The following is a 16,998-nucleotide window of genomic DNA, read 5'->3' as shown; positions in this document are numbered from 1 at the left end:
GCCCCCGGACACCCACAGAGTTATGCCCTTCTCGTTTGGATGCACAAATGGCTCATAGGAGACAACCTGTGAAAAAACCAACCCCATTTGCTCTTTGGACATCTTGGTGGAAAGCCTTCTGCCAAGCACCACCCAGACCCCACCAGAGTCTGGCCAGGGCGGGGGCCTGGGTTTCCTAAAGCAATACATTCTGTTGTCCAAACTGGAAGCCATTGGCTAGAGAGCTCCAGGGAGGGAAGGTGGGCTGTTAAAAATGAGGGTGGGCACAAATGCACAGCCTCTGGCTGGCAAAGGGCCCCATCATGTCCAAAAGAGATTCTGTTGTTCTCTTTTGTAGGGTCCTGGAATGGCAAAATCCCTTAATCTTTTTAAAAAATTATTATTAAGTCTTGAAATTGAATGAGCAAAGAACCTGTTTTACCTTAGCCAAAATCTAGCTATTTTGGAAAGAGGACATATCAGGATTTGGGCTTTTGCTCAACGTGGACATGAGAGCTGGCCAATAATACAAACTCCGTAATACTGATCCATCCATCATGCAGGGTGGTCTTTCTAAAAATAAATGAAAACTGATTTCAGAGTTCAAAATGTCTTCTATAAGTGATTCGTATTTACTATGTGACCCTTATTTAATTCCAAACATGGACATCTGATTATTTGATCCTTGGGGTGATATATTAAACAGAATTGTTCTGGAACCAACCCAGCCTTTTAGTTGCATGTAATTGTGCAGTGATTTCTTGTCTCAGTGGCTGACATTTTGTTGGCATTCAGGTACACGTCAACGGGAGCTCATTGATGAGATGTCAAGGTGTGTCTTCACTGCGTAACCAAGGCACACTCTGGCTCTTCCTCAATTAGCTACCATTAGCTACAAGGTCAGTGTTATTCTGGCAAACATTTTCCCAGATTTTGCCAGGTGGCACCGTAATGGTGAGACAGGCCTCTCTGATTTTGCTCAGAGGACCCTCCCTGTCTGGACTCACAAATCTACATGCCCGAGCGGAGCAAGCCAGAAAACTAAGTAAAATCTGATACGTTGTTTAGACTTTATATGGCCGGGAAGTAGCAGAATAAAATGGCTTCTTCACAGATTGGGATGATCAGATTCTGAACTGTGATTTTTTTTTCTGTTTGGCAGCTGTTACTCCAATTATTCTCTTCCTTTTTCATTATCCGTGGACTGGAGGCTCCGGAAGAGTTTCAGCTAAGCCAACCCCCTGATATATTGCTATTTCTGAATGCCTTCAAGATAGGCGTGATTTCGGTACTGAAAAAAAATCTGCAGTGAACAGGTGGACAAGCTGTAGTTCATGGAGGGGATCCCCACAAGTTCCATGTTCAAATTCTGCTGCTGCTGCCCTTTCCTCCTGCCAAGACTGAGTCAGCCAGAAGCCACCGGTGATGTCAACAGCCATGGGATGGAATGGGTGTAGGTAGCCTTTCAGCCTAGAGAGGAGGAACACCTTGCAGGTTTTTTGGGCTCCCCCTAAAGTAGAGAAGGGCCTGGTCCCTGGTAGGACAGCCTGGGCACGCTTTGGTGTTTGAGCGATGGAGGGTTGTATTTTGTTTAAACTATTTTTACCCCACCTTTCTCCTTAAAAGGACCCAAGGTGGCTTACATCATTAAAAAGGTCTTCTTGGCCTGCTTGTGAAAGGGCATCAAAGATGGGGCCAGGTTGGCCTCCAGTGGGAGGGAGTTCCAGAGTCTGGGAGCAGCCACAGGGAAGGCTGCCTCCCATGTCCCCACCAAACGCACCTGGGAGGTTGGCAGGAGGGGGAGAAAGGCCTCCCCTGAGGATCTTAACACCTGAGCAGGTTTAGAAAGGGAGACACGGTCTTCGAGATGGCCTGGGACTGAGTCGTTTAGGGCTTCATAGAACCAGCACTTTGAATTGTGCCTGGAAAGGGAATCGGCAGCCCACGAAGTGGCTGTAACAGGGAGGTTGTGCCATTGCCCGTATGCAGCCCTAGGCAAGCCCCTGTCCCTTGCTTGTGGTTTCCACAGGCCATCCAGTGCGAGTACAGGTTGGAAAGATACTTGAACACCCAAAATCGTATCATGCCAACTGGTGGAAGTCCAGGGACACAAAGCTCAGCAGCGAATTGCCACCAATTTAAGAATTGGTGCTTTGATTTCTCAGAACGCACAAATCACACAGTTGGTGCAAAGCGAGAAACGGCGCACGTCTTGACCTCTCAGCGGGTGCCGGTTTGCCTCTAAAAGTGATGCCACCGGACGGAGGGCGGGTGGGTATCGGCAATGAAATTCTGGCCACTTCCTAATCATGGTGCTCTTTTAACAAAATTACTGTTTTGCAGGCTGCTTGGAGTGACTCCTTGATTCAATGAGAAAGCCAGTCTTTAAAAATAGTAATTATTTATGACATGGGCATATATTAACTAATCGTGTGTGATTTGCATACGGCGTATATATTTTATCCTTATGCACTGGAATAGAACAGCTTGTGCTGAATAAAAGGTGAGCTTTTTGATGAGAATCGCAGGAAAGTTAGCACGAAGCAACGTGGAGACGCTGGGGGAGAGATGAACGTGTCACATCCATGTTTCCTGCCTGCCCTGGAAATGCCCTTCTCTTCGCTACCACTACCGAATGGGATCAACTTACAACCAAACCCTGTCCCGACAGCACCTCTGGACGCAGAGAGCACAGCATGGAGCAAGTTCATGCGGGGCGGCTGGGGGGGGGACCAATATACTGTACCCCCATGGGTACAGCAACAGATGCATTGGGACGGCTCGCAGCTGTCTTCCGCTTGTAATAAACGCACACCTGTGTACGACCGGTGGTTGAAAGTGGGGACAGTAGCTCGTCGCCTACTGCTAGCCATAGCTAGAGAGTAAATACATTTTGAGGGGATAAAGAAGAGTCAACACTTTGGTAAATCTCACAAATCAATATGCGAAATCTTGTTGGCATAAAGCGGTGCCATGCTAGCTTTATGAAGTAATCCTCTGGTTTTGGAAAATTGTAATTTAAATTAAATTAAAGCTTGTGGGCGGCAACAGTGTCCAATCTTGGTTGGCGGGAGTTAAAATCTGGTATAGAAAAGAAGCAAACCGACTAAAGGAAACGGAAGGAGGATCTGATCTGGATTATATTTGCAACCGAGGAGGAATAAGGGTTGGCCCATCAGAGCCTTCAGAAAAGGAACTGGAAATGACCTCTCCAGTAGTCATGGGAAGGGGCTTCAGAGACAGAGGACATTAAAGGCTGGAGCAAATGGCCCACCGTCTGACCTTTTGCCATTCCATATATCCCATGTGATGTTATAAAAGCACTCAGCTGGACCACAGGCTGTTCCTCCAGATCCTTCCAAAGGACCATGGACATTATTTTCATAAATTGCCGAGCCCTGGACCAAAAGTTATGGATTGAAAAGCCCCAACCTGTGCTACTCCTGAGGTGGACCAAGCAAAAAGCCCCTGGCCTGGCTGGGGTTCCAGAAGATGCTCAAGCTTCCGGAAGGCCGATTGTGTGGACGTTCCACAGGCCCACCATCGGCCATTTCTCTTTCAGCCGTTACTTGGAGCAGACCCTCTGTCAGGCACAGGGCAGGGTGCAGAGTGGAGATGGCGGCTTCCCCTGAGAGGGCTTCCACGTGGGAACCTCCCCCGGTCCAGTGAATCAGGCCGCTGGCCCGGTGGTCAAGGCCAGCCCTCGTTTCCTAGCAACGCAGAAGGAGAACCCACTGACGTCGGCCTCCCATTGCTGATGCAGGTCTCAAATGACGTGGAACCGCTACCAGGAGCCGCACCTGGTGATGGGTGCCCCAGCTGGGGTGCTCCTGGGGATCGTGGCCCTCCTGCGGTTGTTGGGGGCGCACGGCTATGACCCAGAAAGTAAGTAGGCCCTGGGGATGGTGGGTGCTTGGGAAGATGGACACTCCCCATGGATCTCACGTCAAAGGCCCACCCGTTGCGAGGGAGGGAGGTCACCCACCACCACAGGTCTTGTGGAAGTCTCCCCACACGTGTGCACCCACTTCATGAAGGCTGCCCTGCCAATCCCATGGGGCCTCGTTACTGCCAGGAGACGAGCTGTAAGAGAATCTTGGTCCAAGCAGTTGTGGGGAGGGTGGGGGGAAGTGAAGCAATGGCCGCCTCCAGGCTTTGGCTCCTGAGCATGTTTGATTAGAGGATTTCAGTAAGAAAACAGAGGAAGGGGAGAGTAACTCCCCACCAGTGAGGCCATCATGAACGGAGACCTGGTGCATTACCATCCTGTGCCAGAAGCTCACATCTTTTGGGGACGTCTCCTGCAACACCCGGGCAGCTCTCTCCCCTCAGCAAAAGGCCACCACTGTGTCAACGTAGGCCGCCATCCTATGCCTTGGCTGCAATCTTAAGCAGCGACCCCATACCTGGCGTTGGGCAAAGGACGGCCTCCCAGAAGCTGCTGGGCCACACCGCCTCACCTTCCTCATCCCTGGCTGCGCTGCCTGGCGAGGGCTGATGGAATCTGTAGTCCAGCACTATTTTGGAGAGCTGCCCTGCACCCCTCCTGGCCCAGAGCCCCCTTTGTGTTCATTCAGCAGGGTGAGGGCATCCACGTGACTGCAGGGAAAGCATTTTTAAGATATGGTTGTTGTGGGTTTTTTGGGCTCTTTGGCCATGTTCTGAAGGTTGTTCGTCCTAATGTTTCACCACTCTCTGTGGCCATGGCATCTTCAGACGACAGGAGAAGCACTCTGTGCTCTGATGCTGTTTGTTCGGATAGCTGAGTATTTATAGTTGTGGGAACAGCCTTTGTCCTTTTCAAGAGATGAGTGATTGTGGTGATCAGCATGTTTTTTGTTGTGGGTGTATTGTTGTGATAAGGGGGAGAAATGATCTGTGACTGTGATTGATGGGTGTCATTAGCTGGTCTTTTGTGTGCAGTGATCACCTATCCTTGTGGCTGGGTAGAGTTCGTTGACCTTTTGTAGGCTGTATTTTTTAGAGCTGGGAGCCAGGTTTTGTTGAGCTTCACACTTTCCTCTTTTTTGTTGAAGTTTGTGGATTTCAGTGGCTTCCCTGTGCAGTCTAACATACAGATTGCTGGTGTTGTCCAGTATTTTGAAATAGAATTTCATGTCCGGCTTGTTTCAGGGCATGTTCAACATGCTACTGGCAATTTTTCCAGTTGTTTTTGTCTGCAGTGGCTCTCATGTTCTTTGATTCTGGTGTGGATGCTGCATTTTGTGGTTCCAATATATATACCTGGCCACAACTGCAAGGTATCCGGGGGTCCCTTCTGTCCTTTGCTGACCATAACATTTGTTGTATTTTTGTGGTGGGATTGAATACTGTTTGTAGGTTGTGTTTTTTCAAAAGTTTCCCCATGCGGTCCGTGACCCCTTTGATGTATGGCAGAAATACTTTATTTGTGGGTGGCTGTTTTAATTCTTCAGTTCAGTGTTGTTTTCTTGGTTTGATGGCTCTTGTGATTTCATTTCTGGAGTAGCCATTTGCCTGTAGGGCCCAATTCAGATGACTGAGTTTGGTGCTGAGAAAGTGAGCTTCACAGTTCTGATTTACATGGTCCACCAGTGTTTTGATTATGCCTCTTTTTTACTGTGGGTGGTGGTTGGAGTTTTTGTGTAGGTACCGGTCTGGGTGGGTGGGTTTTCTGTAGACCTTGTGTCCCAGTCGGAGGACAGTTTTGCGTATGACCATGACATCTAAGAACGGGAGTTGGCCCTCTTATTTCTTTTTCCATGGTGAATTGTATATTTGGGTGGATGCTGTTGAGATGGTTCACAAATTCTTCCAATTTTTCTTCACTGTGGCTCTAAATTGCAAAGGTGTCATCCACATATCATGACCAGACTGTGGGTGTGAAGGGTGCCGAAGCCAGGGCAAGATTTTCGAAATGCTCCATGTAGAAGTTTGCTATAACTGGGCTGAGGGGGCTCCCCATGGCCACTCCATCTGTCTGTTCATAGAACTCGTTATCCCACTGAAAGTAGCCGGTCGTTAGGCGGTGTTGGAAAAGGGCCTTGATGTCTTCTGGAAAGATCTGCTGGATGAGTGTCAGGGTGTCCTTTATCGGTACCTTAGTGAACAGGGATACTACATCAAAGCTGATCAGTCTGTCCCCAGGGTTGAGTTTTAGGGTGCTGATCTTGCTTATGAAATGTCCTGAGTCTTTGATGTAGGACGAGGTTTGTCCTTTTTAAGAGCACGAAACATGTGCTTCCTCTTAATGGTTGAGCTTAGCCGTCAATGCCACCGATGGCTGCGATCCTGAACATCCTTAGTGAGGAGCAAGTCCCAAGCTGAACACCGTGTGGGCTTTTGCTTTGGAGAGAACCTGCCCAGATTCAGGTTTCAGCTACAGCTGAACGGAGGGCGAAAAGGGCCTGGTGGGTCCTACCAAGTAAAACAAGAAACGAAGGAGCCTGTCTTTGGGGAGAAGAAGGCTTGTCAGCAGCTCCCCCGGTTTGCTGTCTCTGAGTCAACTGTGTCCATTGAAGAAATGTCCCAGAATCCCACAGGTTCCTGGAAAAGTCGCCAGGTCTCAATATTTACCCAAATCAAAAAGCCCATCATCATCTTAATCATCATCTGGGTCCCAGGGAGCTCATTTCAAAACCAGGATGACCATCAGCTCCTCTAAAATCACAAGCAAGGCCAATTCCTAAGCAGGGAGGCCAGCCCCTCCGAGTGAGCTTTCCATAAAGGGAGAAAAATATTTGTGTCTGCTAGAAGGTACGATTCTTCCAGAAAGACAGATGTGTGCTTATTTTTTATGCAAAGTTATTTTTATTTTCAAGGGAAAATGGTACCACCCTTAGTCAGATCTGCTTGGATTTGGATCCCTGCCTTGAGCAGGGGGTTGGACTCGGTGGCCTACGAGGCCCCTTCCGGCTCAGATTATTCCAGGATCCTATGCAGGTGTCCGAGAATGGCCGTTCACCTTCTGAGGAGGCCCTCTGGGGACATTGCTGGGACTCCCCTAAAAACCAGGACTCTTGTTTTCTACAGGAGGACAGTCTCGTGATTTTAGGCCGCCCCACCAGAGCCGGGGCAAGGCTATTTGTGAGAAAGATGAGCCTGGCGTCACCCAAACTGGCCACGAGATGTCGCCACAGGTTGCTGGAAGAGGCAATGCGGAGTCTAAATTCCTAGACACCCATTTCCTTGGTTGCTTGCCATGGAGGGTCAGGGGAAACCCAGGCCTTTGCCCTTTGTCTTCTAGGTTTGAACAGGAGCAAAGTGCGGCCACACCAAAATGCACCAGGCCATCTTTCTCTGCTTACAAAAAGCTCACTTGGAGAGGTGCCCCCCCTCCTCGCCTTCTGAGTTCTCAGTTTGTAAACCACCCAGGGCAGCGTCTCCACTAGATGGGCAGCGTCGAAATAAAAAACCAAAACCAATGAATAATAATTATAAGTAAACCAATAAGCAACGCAGAAACAAGCAGGAGTCCTGTGACATGGGTTTTTGGCACATTTCAGTGGCCAGAGTCTGCGCCTTCAACAGACTTGCACAATTATGTGTTTGTGTAAAACAAAGGCATTGCACAAAAGCCCACACCAATAGACCTTGTTTGTAAGGTGCCCCGAGACGCTTTGCTGTTTCTTGCAAAAGGTTATCCACCTACCACTCCTTCTCTGGACTCCCAAAGAGGTGCCAACGAAAAGGGCTGCCAAACAGAGGATGGGGTGGGGAGGGGGAGGCAGCCCAGGGGCCAGAAAAGAAGCTCCCCGGAAGCAGCTTGGCATGTCCTCCAGATGACCTGAAGTTGGTGTCACTGTCCTCTGGGAGCCTGCATTGCAACACAGGAGCAAGAGCCAAGAAGGGCACCCCGCCTCGTGGCTGACACTAACCCCACTACTTTCATCCTCATGCTCATTGGTTCAAAGGTCTCCAGATGGCTGGCCTTCTTGGTTCAGGCACTTCTAATGAATCCCAGGTCTTCCTTCCAAGTGTGGAAACGTGGCCGATCCCAGTAGCTCCTCCTCCCCTGCGTATTGCTCATCGCATTTATTGATTTATTTATTGACGGTTTGATTTTGATCTTTGTTGATCAGGGCTCCTTGTGTAACTAAGTGTAAGGATATTGGGCTGTTTAGCAGCTGGCTAGAGCCCGCTCCTCTCACAGCTATGGAACATGAATAACTGTTCTGGAAATTTGTAGTCAGAAGGAAAAGAGAGAGAGAGAGAAAAATACAGCTCCTGCTTGAGGAAGTCCATCCACAGATAGAGCAGGGGAGGGAAATCTAAGCTTGGTTACAGAAACCCCTAAGACCAGTTTGGTCGGCTGAGGCTCTGCTAGTTGCCGTCATGGAGGGGAGTCCCTATGCGATCTCTCTCTCTCTCTCTCTCTCTCTCTCTCTCTCTGTGTGTGTGTGTGTGTCTCAGAGCGGAATGACAGTTCTGACTTCAGAGGGGGAAAGAGGAAAGAAATTAGCCTGAGATCTGCCTATCATCCTCTCCAAAGTCAGGAGAGGAGAAAAGGGGACCAGCTACTTGGGACTCCTTGGTTATCCATCAAATCTCTCCTGGTTCAGGTGGCTTCTTACCACTGCTTTAAACTTCCAGCATTTAGAACTCTGGAAAACGGGGCATAACTTTCAGGCAAGGGTGAACCCACTGAGTTTGTTAAATTCAATAAATGAAACGGCCCCGTCCCTTCTGTTCCAGTGGGTGCCAGGCAGGAGTGAAATTCTTTGGAAAAGCTACCTGATGAGTCCATATCAAGGATCCACCTTTCCAGGATCTGCGCAGGCTTGCATCCTCTGTGCACGCCCCTGGCATCTCTTCCCTCTGTCTGCCCCATTCTGCCTGGCCTGGCTCCTGCTGATTCTCCTCTCTGACTTTCTCCCCCTCCTTCCCCACCCCACCCAGCTTGTGGGAAGCGGCCCCTGGCCCCCAGCCATGGCGGCAGCCTGCGGATCGTGGGCGGCATCGATGCCTTGCCAGGATCGTGGCCTTGGCTGGTCAGCATCCAGATCCCTTCCGACAAGGGGCCGAAGCACTCGTGCGGGGGGTCCTTGCTGGCCCCCCCTTGGGTCCTCACGGCGGCCCACTGCTTCAAGACAAAGAGGAGGTGAGTGGGAAGACAGCGGCTGGGGGTTTGTCCCTATTTTTTGGGGGGGGACAGAGTGGAGGGAAATTCCACTCGGGGAGGCATTTCCCAGCATCCTCTTGCCAGCATGCACACCACCTTATGTCCCTGGGGGATTCTGGTAAAACTGCAGAATAAGAGCCGAGGTCTCCCCAATTGTATGCCTGAGATCCTTTCTGCCTGGGAGATTCTAGGATGCAAAGAAGCTCTTCACAGTCCTAGATGGTCCATGGCTCGTTCGTCTTGGGTAGGTGGGTGGGTGGGTGTCACAGACAGACGGGTGGCCCATCAGAGGCACCTCCATTAAGAGCTCCAAGACTCAAGGTTGAGAAGACGTTCCAGCCTTAAAGCAGCTTCCCTCAAGCTGGTCTTCTCTAATTGCGCTGGACTAAAAATGCCATCATCCCCAGCCCAGGAAACGTTTGCTTCAAGGGAGGCACTGGATCAAGAGGCCTTGGAGCATGGAGACATCCACTGTCCATACATTGCTGCCTGTTGATTATATGTGTTTTTTTTTTCTGGACCAGTTATGGAAGATGGAAGTGGCAGGTAGGACTGGAAGAAGTTCCTTCTTTGGACTACAGATTCCATCACCCAGCCAGCATGGCTAGTTCTTGCCACTGTTGGCTGTCACTCTTGTGGGAACTGTAGTCCAAAGGAACAGAAAGCTCCAGCCTCTGCTCTTGGGTTTCTCTTGGCTCTGCCCTTCCTGAACTGAGCACCTACCTGACTGGTCCGTGGGCAGACAGGAGAGTGGTATCCTGAGAGTGACGGCCAGGAGGGGCACCCGCCGAGGGTCCCTGAGCTGGCTTTGCTGGGAAGTGGCAGGTCTGAAATTTTGATCAAAGGGTATCTTAAGCAAAGGGAGAAAGTGCGGGCTAAGGAAAGGACAGGTCTGCAAGAGGGAGGAGGTTGGGGGTCCTCTGGATGCAGGCTACACAAGCAGAGGCTGGAAATGGTATTTATTCAGACTATGTTGCCCAGGAAAATGTCATGTTTCCAACAAAACCCGGCAGCTCCTGGCCCAAAAGGGTCTCCTGAGGACCTCCAGCTCTAACAGCGCTTTGTCTGCCCACCTGCAGGTCCTTGCATCTTTGGAAGATCGTGGTGGGTGCCACGGACCTCTCCGACTTGCCCAAGACGGTCCAGCTACGCTCCGTGCGCAAAGTCATCCTTCACCAGGATTATAATCCACGCACAGAGGCCAACGACATTGCGCTCATTCAGCTTGACAACCCTGTCACCTTCGGCAACTACGTGCAGCCAGCCTGCTTGCCCGAGAGCACTGCGGACTCCAAAACCACCTTCTCCCACTGCTACATCAGTGGCTGGGGAACCACCTCTCAGAACAGTGAGGGCATGGTGGAGGGGAGGGAAGGAAAAGCTAGGCTGGAGAGCTCAGAGCTCAGAAACCATTGGCTGAAAATCAGCTCATCATTCTGTAGCCCAGGGGCGGGGGGAAATGTGACCCGTAGTCTGTGTTTGGCCCCCAGAAAAGCAAAATCAAAACCAACCAACCAACCAACCAACCAAACAAACAAACAAACAACCAAACAACCAAACAACCAAACAACCAAACAACTACCTACCTACCTAACTACCTAACTACCTAACTACCTAACTACCTAACTACCTAACTACCTAACTACCTACCTACCTACCTACCTACCTACCTACCTACCTACCTACCTACCTACCTACCTAACTAACTAACTAACTAACTAACTAACTAACTAACTAACTAACTAACTAACTAACTAACTAACTAACTAACTAACTAACTAAGAGGTCTATTTGGAGCAGCAGTTTTTATCTTATGGGCCTGGTGGAATCTTGTAAGGCACCAGGGACCAGTCACCCCTTCCAAAGCAGACGTGCTGATGGATCATGAACCCATCAGGAAGCATAGAAGACATTTTTGCAGCCTCCCTGCAGGCTATCAACATACAGTAGGACCATCATATCCATGGGATCAGTATCTGCTGATTCACTTCTTCATGATCTGAAAACATGAAAAAACATATTTTTAAAAATTGTAGAAATATATATTTCTTAAGATGAAGTTACCAGAACTGGCCACTAGAGAGAGCCAGAGATCATGTTCTGTATAACATCCACTAGAGAAATATATTTCCATGATGCCATTTCCAAAATTGGCCACCAGAAGCAGCCAGAAGCCATGCTATGCATAACATTCGCTAATAAAATAGCATTCATTATAATCAGCATTTTTCAGCATCCGCACAGGGCAGGGGAACTCACTGTTCTTACATGTACTGTATGCGTGTCCACATATATAACATATCACAGATTTCTGAGTCCCATAATAAATTTGCAGGGCTGTGGCAGTCCTCTTTCCCTCACCCCAACCCTGTCGCTGCGCTCCCAACATTGGACTGCTCTGCAAGGCTGTTGTGTGCTGCTCCAATTCCCTCCCCCTCTCCCCCCCCCTTGCAGAGCAAAAAGGCAGAACAATACAGGGGGGTCCTTTGCTGGGCTGTTAAGTATGGAGATCGGGGTTGAGGGAAAGTGCCAAGAAATCTCTTCTCTGCTTGCAGGTGTAAAAACGTCGGATGTCCTGCAGGAAGCAAAAGTGAACCTTCTGCAGACAGAGAAGTGCAACAGCAGCCACTGGTACAACGGGGCCGTGGGGCCCCACACGTTGTGTGCTGGCTACGTGCAAGGGGGCGTCGACACTTGCCAGGTAAGGAGGCGCCCACACCTTTCTGGGGCAAAAGATGGTCCGTCTCTTTATTTACTGCTGGGTAGCTCCCTGATTTAGGTCTCTGGCTGCAGGGCCAAAGGCTGTGAGAAGAGAAGGGCACGAATCACAAAATTCATTCAAAAATCACTAATTCGGTGATTCGTATTCATACGAATCAATGCCCCCAGCAAATAAGAATCAGTGAGTAATTTCTGATTCATTGATTATTTTGGCTGTAAACCCCCCCTTCCTCTGACTCCTCTACAATCCCTCAGAGTTTGGTGGAGATTGTGTTTCAGATGTCTGAGTTATACACCTACAAAGAGCCCCCCCAGGAAGTTCTCCCCAAGCACCTAGAGACACCAAAATCACAGAGAAGTTTTTGCTGACTCTCCTCTACAGTCCCTCCATGTTTGGTGAAGATTGGGTTTCCCCAAAATCAGCTGCTCAAGGGCACTTTCCTGGGGGGGAACCACTTTGTGGGTGTATAACTTGGATGTCCAAAACCCGATCTTCACCAAACCTGCAGAGGAGACTCTTGTAGAGGAGAGTCGAAGGAAACTTCCCTGTAAATTTGGTGTCTTCCCTGTAAATGGGAGGCCATTTTCTAGGGGGTTAGAGTGAAAAACGAATTGACAAATCAATTTGTCGATTCGTCAGAAAAAAATCATAAATTTGTAATTTGTGATTCATTGACCTTGATGAAGCATGAATCAAAACGAATCGCCATTTTTCTTATTCATGCCCATCTCTAGCTGTGAGTGTGTTTCCCCACGGGGCCTCCTTGAGAGGGGCTGGACTTGAGGGTCCCATCCAGCCCTGCTGTTCTTATTATTTTTATTCACAAAAACAGCCTTGGAGGGGCTTATGCAGTCTGGGTGTGTGTGCCTTGTTGACTCCAATCAAGCCCCAGAAAACTAACAAATAGAACAGAAAAACAACTGCTCATGAGTAGTCCTCTCCTGCATTCAAGAATGTCAGCCTCCGGGAGCTGCCTCTTGAGATTGCCTGTCAAAATTCCTTTTAAGACTAATGCCTGGCATGTGAGCCTGATGAAGCCCTTGCTAGCTGACCCTGGACAGATGATAGCCTAGAACCCCTCAAGCTGACCCGGTCCTCTCTCCCCATTTGATTTCCCCCATTGAAAGTGCCTTCTTTTCCTTCCCTGTGCAGGGGGACAGTGGGGGGCCCTTAATGTGCAAGACGTCCCCCAAATCCGTCTACTACATAGTCGGCATCACTAGCTGGGGCAAAGGCTGCGCCCAAGCCAACAATCCCGGGATCTACACCTCGACCATAGACTTCCTGGAATGGATCTTGGGGCAGATGATGAGAGCCAAAGCGGGGAAGCCCGCAAGGAAGGAAGGTCTGCCGAAGAACAACACGGAACCCACTCCGGCCCATCCCGGGGGCATCACGCTCCTTCCGGCGACCACGCTGGTGCAGAATGAGTTGGAGTTCCCCACAGAGACCCCAACGGCCACCACCAGCACCCTCCCCAAGCCGGGCGCCATCCCTTTGCCCCCAGATGCCTCCCCGGGAGCCTCTGAAACGGCCGCGGGTGTGGGCAGCATCCCTCTGCCCCCCGACGCCTCTTCCGAACCCCCCCGAAGCACAAGCGAGTTCTCCTCCACCGCTGCCTCTCTTGAAACCAGCCTTGGCCTGGCCCCTCTGCCAGCAAGCGCCTCTTCGGGAACTCTGGAGACGCCAAGAGAGGAGGGGGGAAGGGGCCCCCCCGCTTCTGCAAAGCCTCCCCAGCGGCCCAATGCCACCTTGGCCCCGAAGCCTAATGAGACGGAGCCCACGGTCATTATAGAGCCCCCCTTCCTTCCCCCAACCCAGACGCCCCCACCCCTCGAACCCCCCTTCCTGCCCCTGGAGCAGACAGTCACTCTGGAGCCCCCCTTCTTTCCCGAAGAGACGGGCCCCACGGCTCTCGCCCCTCCATACATCCCCAAAGAAATTCCTCCCACGGGCCTGGAGGAGCCGTACATCCCCCCCGAGATTACAGTGACGCTGGAGCCCCCCTATGTGGCTCAGGAGGAGCCCTACACGACGCCGGAGCCCCCCTTTGTCCCCCCACCACCGACCTATACCACTACTACCGCAGAAGAGGCCACGGAAGAGGCCACGGAAGAGGCCACGGGAGAGCCACTGGCACAGGGACCTGTTTTTCTGGAACCCTCAGAGGAAGAATCCGCCACCAAGGAACCCTCAGAGACCACCTCAGAGGAGACCACGGCTGCCGAGGAGCCTTCGACGACCACGACCACGATGGGACCTCCGACCAGCTTGCCACGAACGACAAGCACTCTAGAGCCCCCTTACATTCCCGCTGATTCAGAGATGGCTCCGACCCTGGAGCCCCCCTACATCCCCCCCGAGAACCCGGTCACGTTAGAGCCTCCCTACATCCCCGACGAGGAGACACTGGTCACTCTGGAACCCCCCTACACCCCCGACGAGTCCACCGTCACTCTAGAACCCCCATACACTCCTTCAGAATCCATGCGCACTCTGGAGCCCCCCTACACGCCTTCAGAGAAGCCGTACACCAAGCCAGAGCCTCCGTATGTTCCCAAGGAGACCCCAGGCAAACTGGGCCGCCCCTATACGCCGCCAGAGTCCCACAATCACCCCACCCCGCCTCCATACGTCCCTAGGGAGTCGACGGCCCAGATTGAGCGGCCCTATACACCACCAGAGTCCCCAAACCCATATTTGGAGGGCCCATACATTCCTTCAGAGGCCGGCCAATCCGGCCCCCGACTAGAGCACCCATATGTGCCCCGAGAGGAACCTCACCCTATTGAGCAGCCATATATGCCGCCAGAGGCCCCACCTCCTCGTTTAGAGTCCCCCTTCATCCCCCCAGACATAGAAGGGCCCCTGGAGGGCTTGAAACATCCTCCGGTGAAACCTCGCCCCCGAGGATCCCAGTACGTCGCTCGAAAGAAAGCTAAAACACCGGAGAACCCCTACTTCCATCTAAAGACGGCTGCCCCCCTGCAGCTCCCAGATACTCCTCTAATCCCTAACGTCCCAGAGCACCCGTATCTGTATGGGGTGCCCGTTGCCCAGCCAAAATCTTCCAGGCGTTTCAGGATGCCCTACGCTCCTCGCAGCTGGCGGGACGCTCCTCCTGGCCAGCGCTTATAATACTCTCCTAAATAAGAGAGCTGGTGTAGGCGGTGCATTCTGCCTGCAGATGTTTACACATCTGGTCCAGGCTTTGCTGAGACAGCCTGTTCTCCAAGAGGCCAGGTAGTAGCCGGTGCCCTCCCTCTCCCACATCCCATAATAATTCTTGCATTCTCCGTGCCATGGCCCCCTATCCATCCCAGCCAGGTCCCTGTGCTTCCCTGGATTTCCAAGAGGGAGACCTCAGGATGATTTCAAGCCCATGGCAGATGCCGGACCTCTTCAGGACGACCAGGAAGGAACTCTCGGAGAGAGCGTTCGGACTAAAACCCACCGCCCTGCCCTGGGCGAGAATGTTCTGTGCAGGCGTGAAATAATGAAGGACCCCGAGTGACTAACTCTCTCTCTCTCTCTCTCAGCGTGCTTTCTTTCGTGGGAGGTCCTGGGACCGCACGGCGGGTCTTTTGGTGCCAGAGATGGGCGGAGGCCTTTAGGAGTCCCGCTGCCCCTTGCCTGGGTGGGGGCGGCAGGAAGGCCCTCCACAGCCACGACTCCCGTGAAGCCAAGACTCCTTGAGTTCCTTTGGGTTCCCAGCGCCTCTGTTGGGGGTCGGGGGCCCTGCTGGTCCCCATGGCCTCTGTGGGGTTGGAGAGAGAGAGTGAGTTGGGGACATAGGTGGGCTTAAGACTGGGGGTGACACCACCCTGTCCTCGACCCAGGCTCCTCTCCAGAGATGCTCGACCTCTGAACGGTTCCCCTTTTCCAGGGCAGAGAAGAGGGTCCACAGCTCTTCCTTGGCTTCTTCTCCCTTAGATGCAGCCGAGGGCAGCAAATGCCTCCCTTCTTCCTCCTCCTCATCTTCCTCTTCCCTTCTCCCTGGATCCTCCCATTCTGCACCCTCCTGGGGCACAGGGGTCACCGTTTCCCTTGGGCCAGCCAGGGACCAGGGGCCAAGGGCCAAGGGGCCAAGGGCAGACAGCCCACCACAGACCCCCGGAGCATCACAGCAGCGGATGCATTGTGCTAATAGGCCATGGATTGGGGGTGTGTGTGCAGCCAACACGCTCAGAGGGAGAATGCTAAAGATTTGATCAGTACAATCCCACGTGGCCAGATGTGCAGGGTCCCGGGACCTTCCGTGGTCCGGAGCCCCTGAAAGAACCCGGGGGACAGAGGATCCCCTGCCGGTGAGGTTTCTTTGCCAGGATGATGCCCTGCCAGCATCTGGCCTTGACAGGGTGGGTGCCTTTTTCATGCCCACGGGAGCGGTCTTCAGGGCCCCCCTCAGACAGCCGGAGGCATCTCTCGCGGTCAGAGGATGAGCCTCCACGTTCGGGAAGTGGTCATCTGGAGAAATACCCAACAGTCCCAGAAGCTGGACTGGGACGGTCTGGAAGTCTGTGGCCAAGGTCTGCAGGGCGTCCTTTTGAGCAACTAGCTGGCTTTCCCTCTTTTCCCCTCACAGACACCCCACTCCCCACTTTCTTTCATTGCCTTCCTCTTGTAGACTCTTTCTCTTCCCTCCCAGCTGGCACGGCCCCAGTCTCTCCTGCTGGTGGGAGTGGACTCTCTCCGCCTCCCTGAGAGTCAGGGCAAAATTTCTGACCCCCAGTTCCCCTGTGGGCCGGGGTCTTGGTGGTGGAGCTATGGATGATGCCTGGAGGCCAGAGGAGGTGCATGAAGCAGGAGAGGAGCACCCTTGGGCTGACTCCATGACTGGGAGGTGGTTTGAGGCCTGAGAGGGGCTGCTGTTGCTGGAGCGCTCCACGGACAGCTGAGAGGCCATCCGCCACTGTGGTCCGAACACCGGGTACAGGGAGGGAGGGGCTTCTGGTGCCATCTGAAGAGGTTGCTCGGGTTCGCCAGGATGAGGCTGGGCACTGAGAGAGTTGGAGTTCGCCACTGGCAGAGGGCACAGCAGGGGCCAGGGGCTCGGCCGCAGAGATCCCCCGGACAGCCTGCTCTTTGTCGGTCGGGTCGCCCTGCTCCTCTGCCACCTTCCATACTGCACTCTGCCGGAGAGCCTAGCCAGTTCTGGGGGAAGTTGGACCATGCTGCTCAAGTGGGTGAGGCAGAA

At 52.2% G+C, this 16,998-nt stretch overlaps 1 protein-coding gene across 2 annotated transcripts; it reads left to right on the top strand.

Moving 5' to 3' along the window:
* The first annotated feature begins 1,297 nt into the window (after positions 1-1,297).
* LOC110084420 (uncharacterized) lies at positions 1,298-15,324 on the top strand. 2 transcript variants are annotated; one of them, XM_073002379.2, is made up of 6 exons: positions 1,298-1,432; positions 2,323-3,864; positions 8,857-9,058; positions 10,159-10,427; positions 11,635-11,780; positions 12,954-15,324. In XM_073002379.2, exons 2-6 carry the CDS (start codon positions 3,750-3,752, stop codon positions 14,937-14,939), a joined length of 2,718 nt encoding a protein of 905 aa, XP_072858480.2. In that variant the 5' UTR covers positions 1,298-1,432; positions 2,323-3,749; the 3' UTR covers positions 14,940-15,324. The 2 variants fall into 2 exon arrangements, with proteins under 2 accessions (XP_072858480.2, XP_078232893.1); XM_078376767.1 differs by having other exon boundaries at positions 1,368-3,864.
* The last annotated feature ends 1,674 nt before the right edge of the window (positions 15,325-16,998 follow it).

This window comes from Pogona vitticeps, chromosome 5 (assembly GCF_051106095.1).
Source record: "Pogona vitticeps strain Pit_001003342236 chromosome 5, PviZW2.1, whole genome shotgun sequence".
NCBI classification, from domain to species: domain Eukaryota; kingdom Metazoa; phylum Chordata; class Lepidosauria; order Squamata; family Agamidae; genus Pogona; species Pogona vitticeps.
Note: the sequence above shows the minus strand (reverse complement) of the source record. Positions and strands in the feature narration are given on the sequence as shown.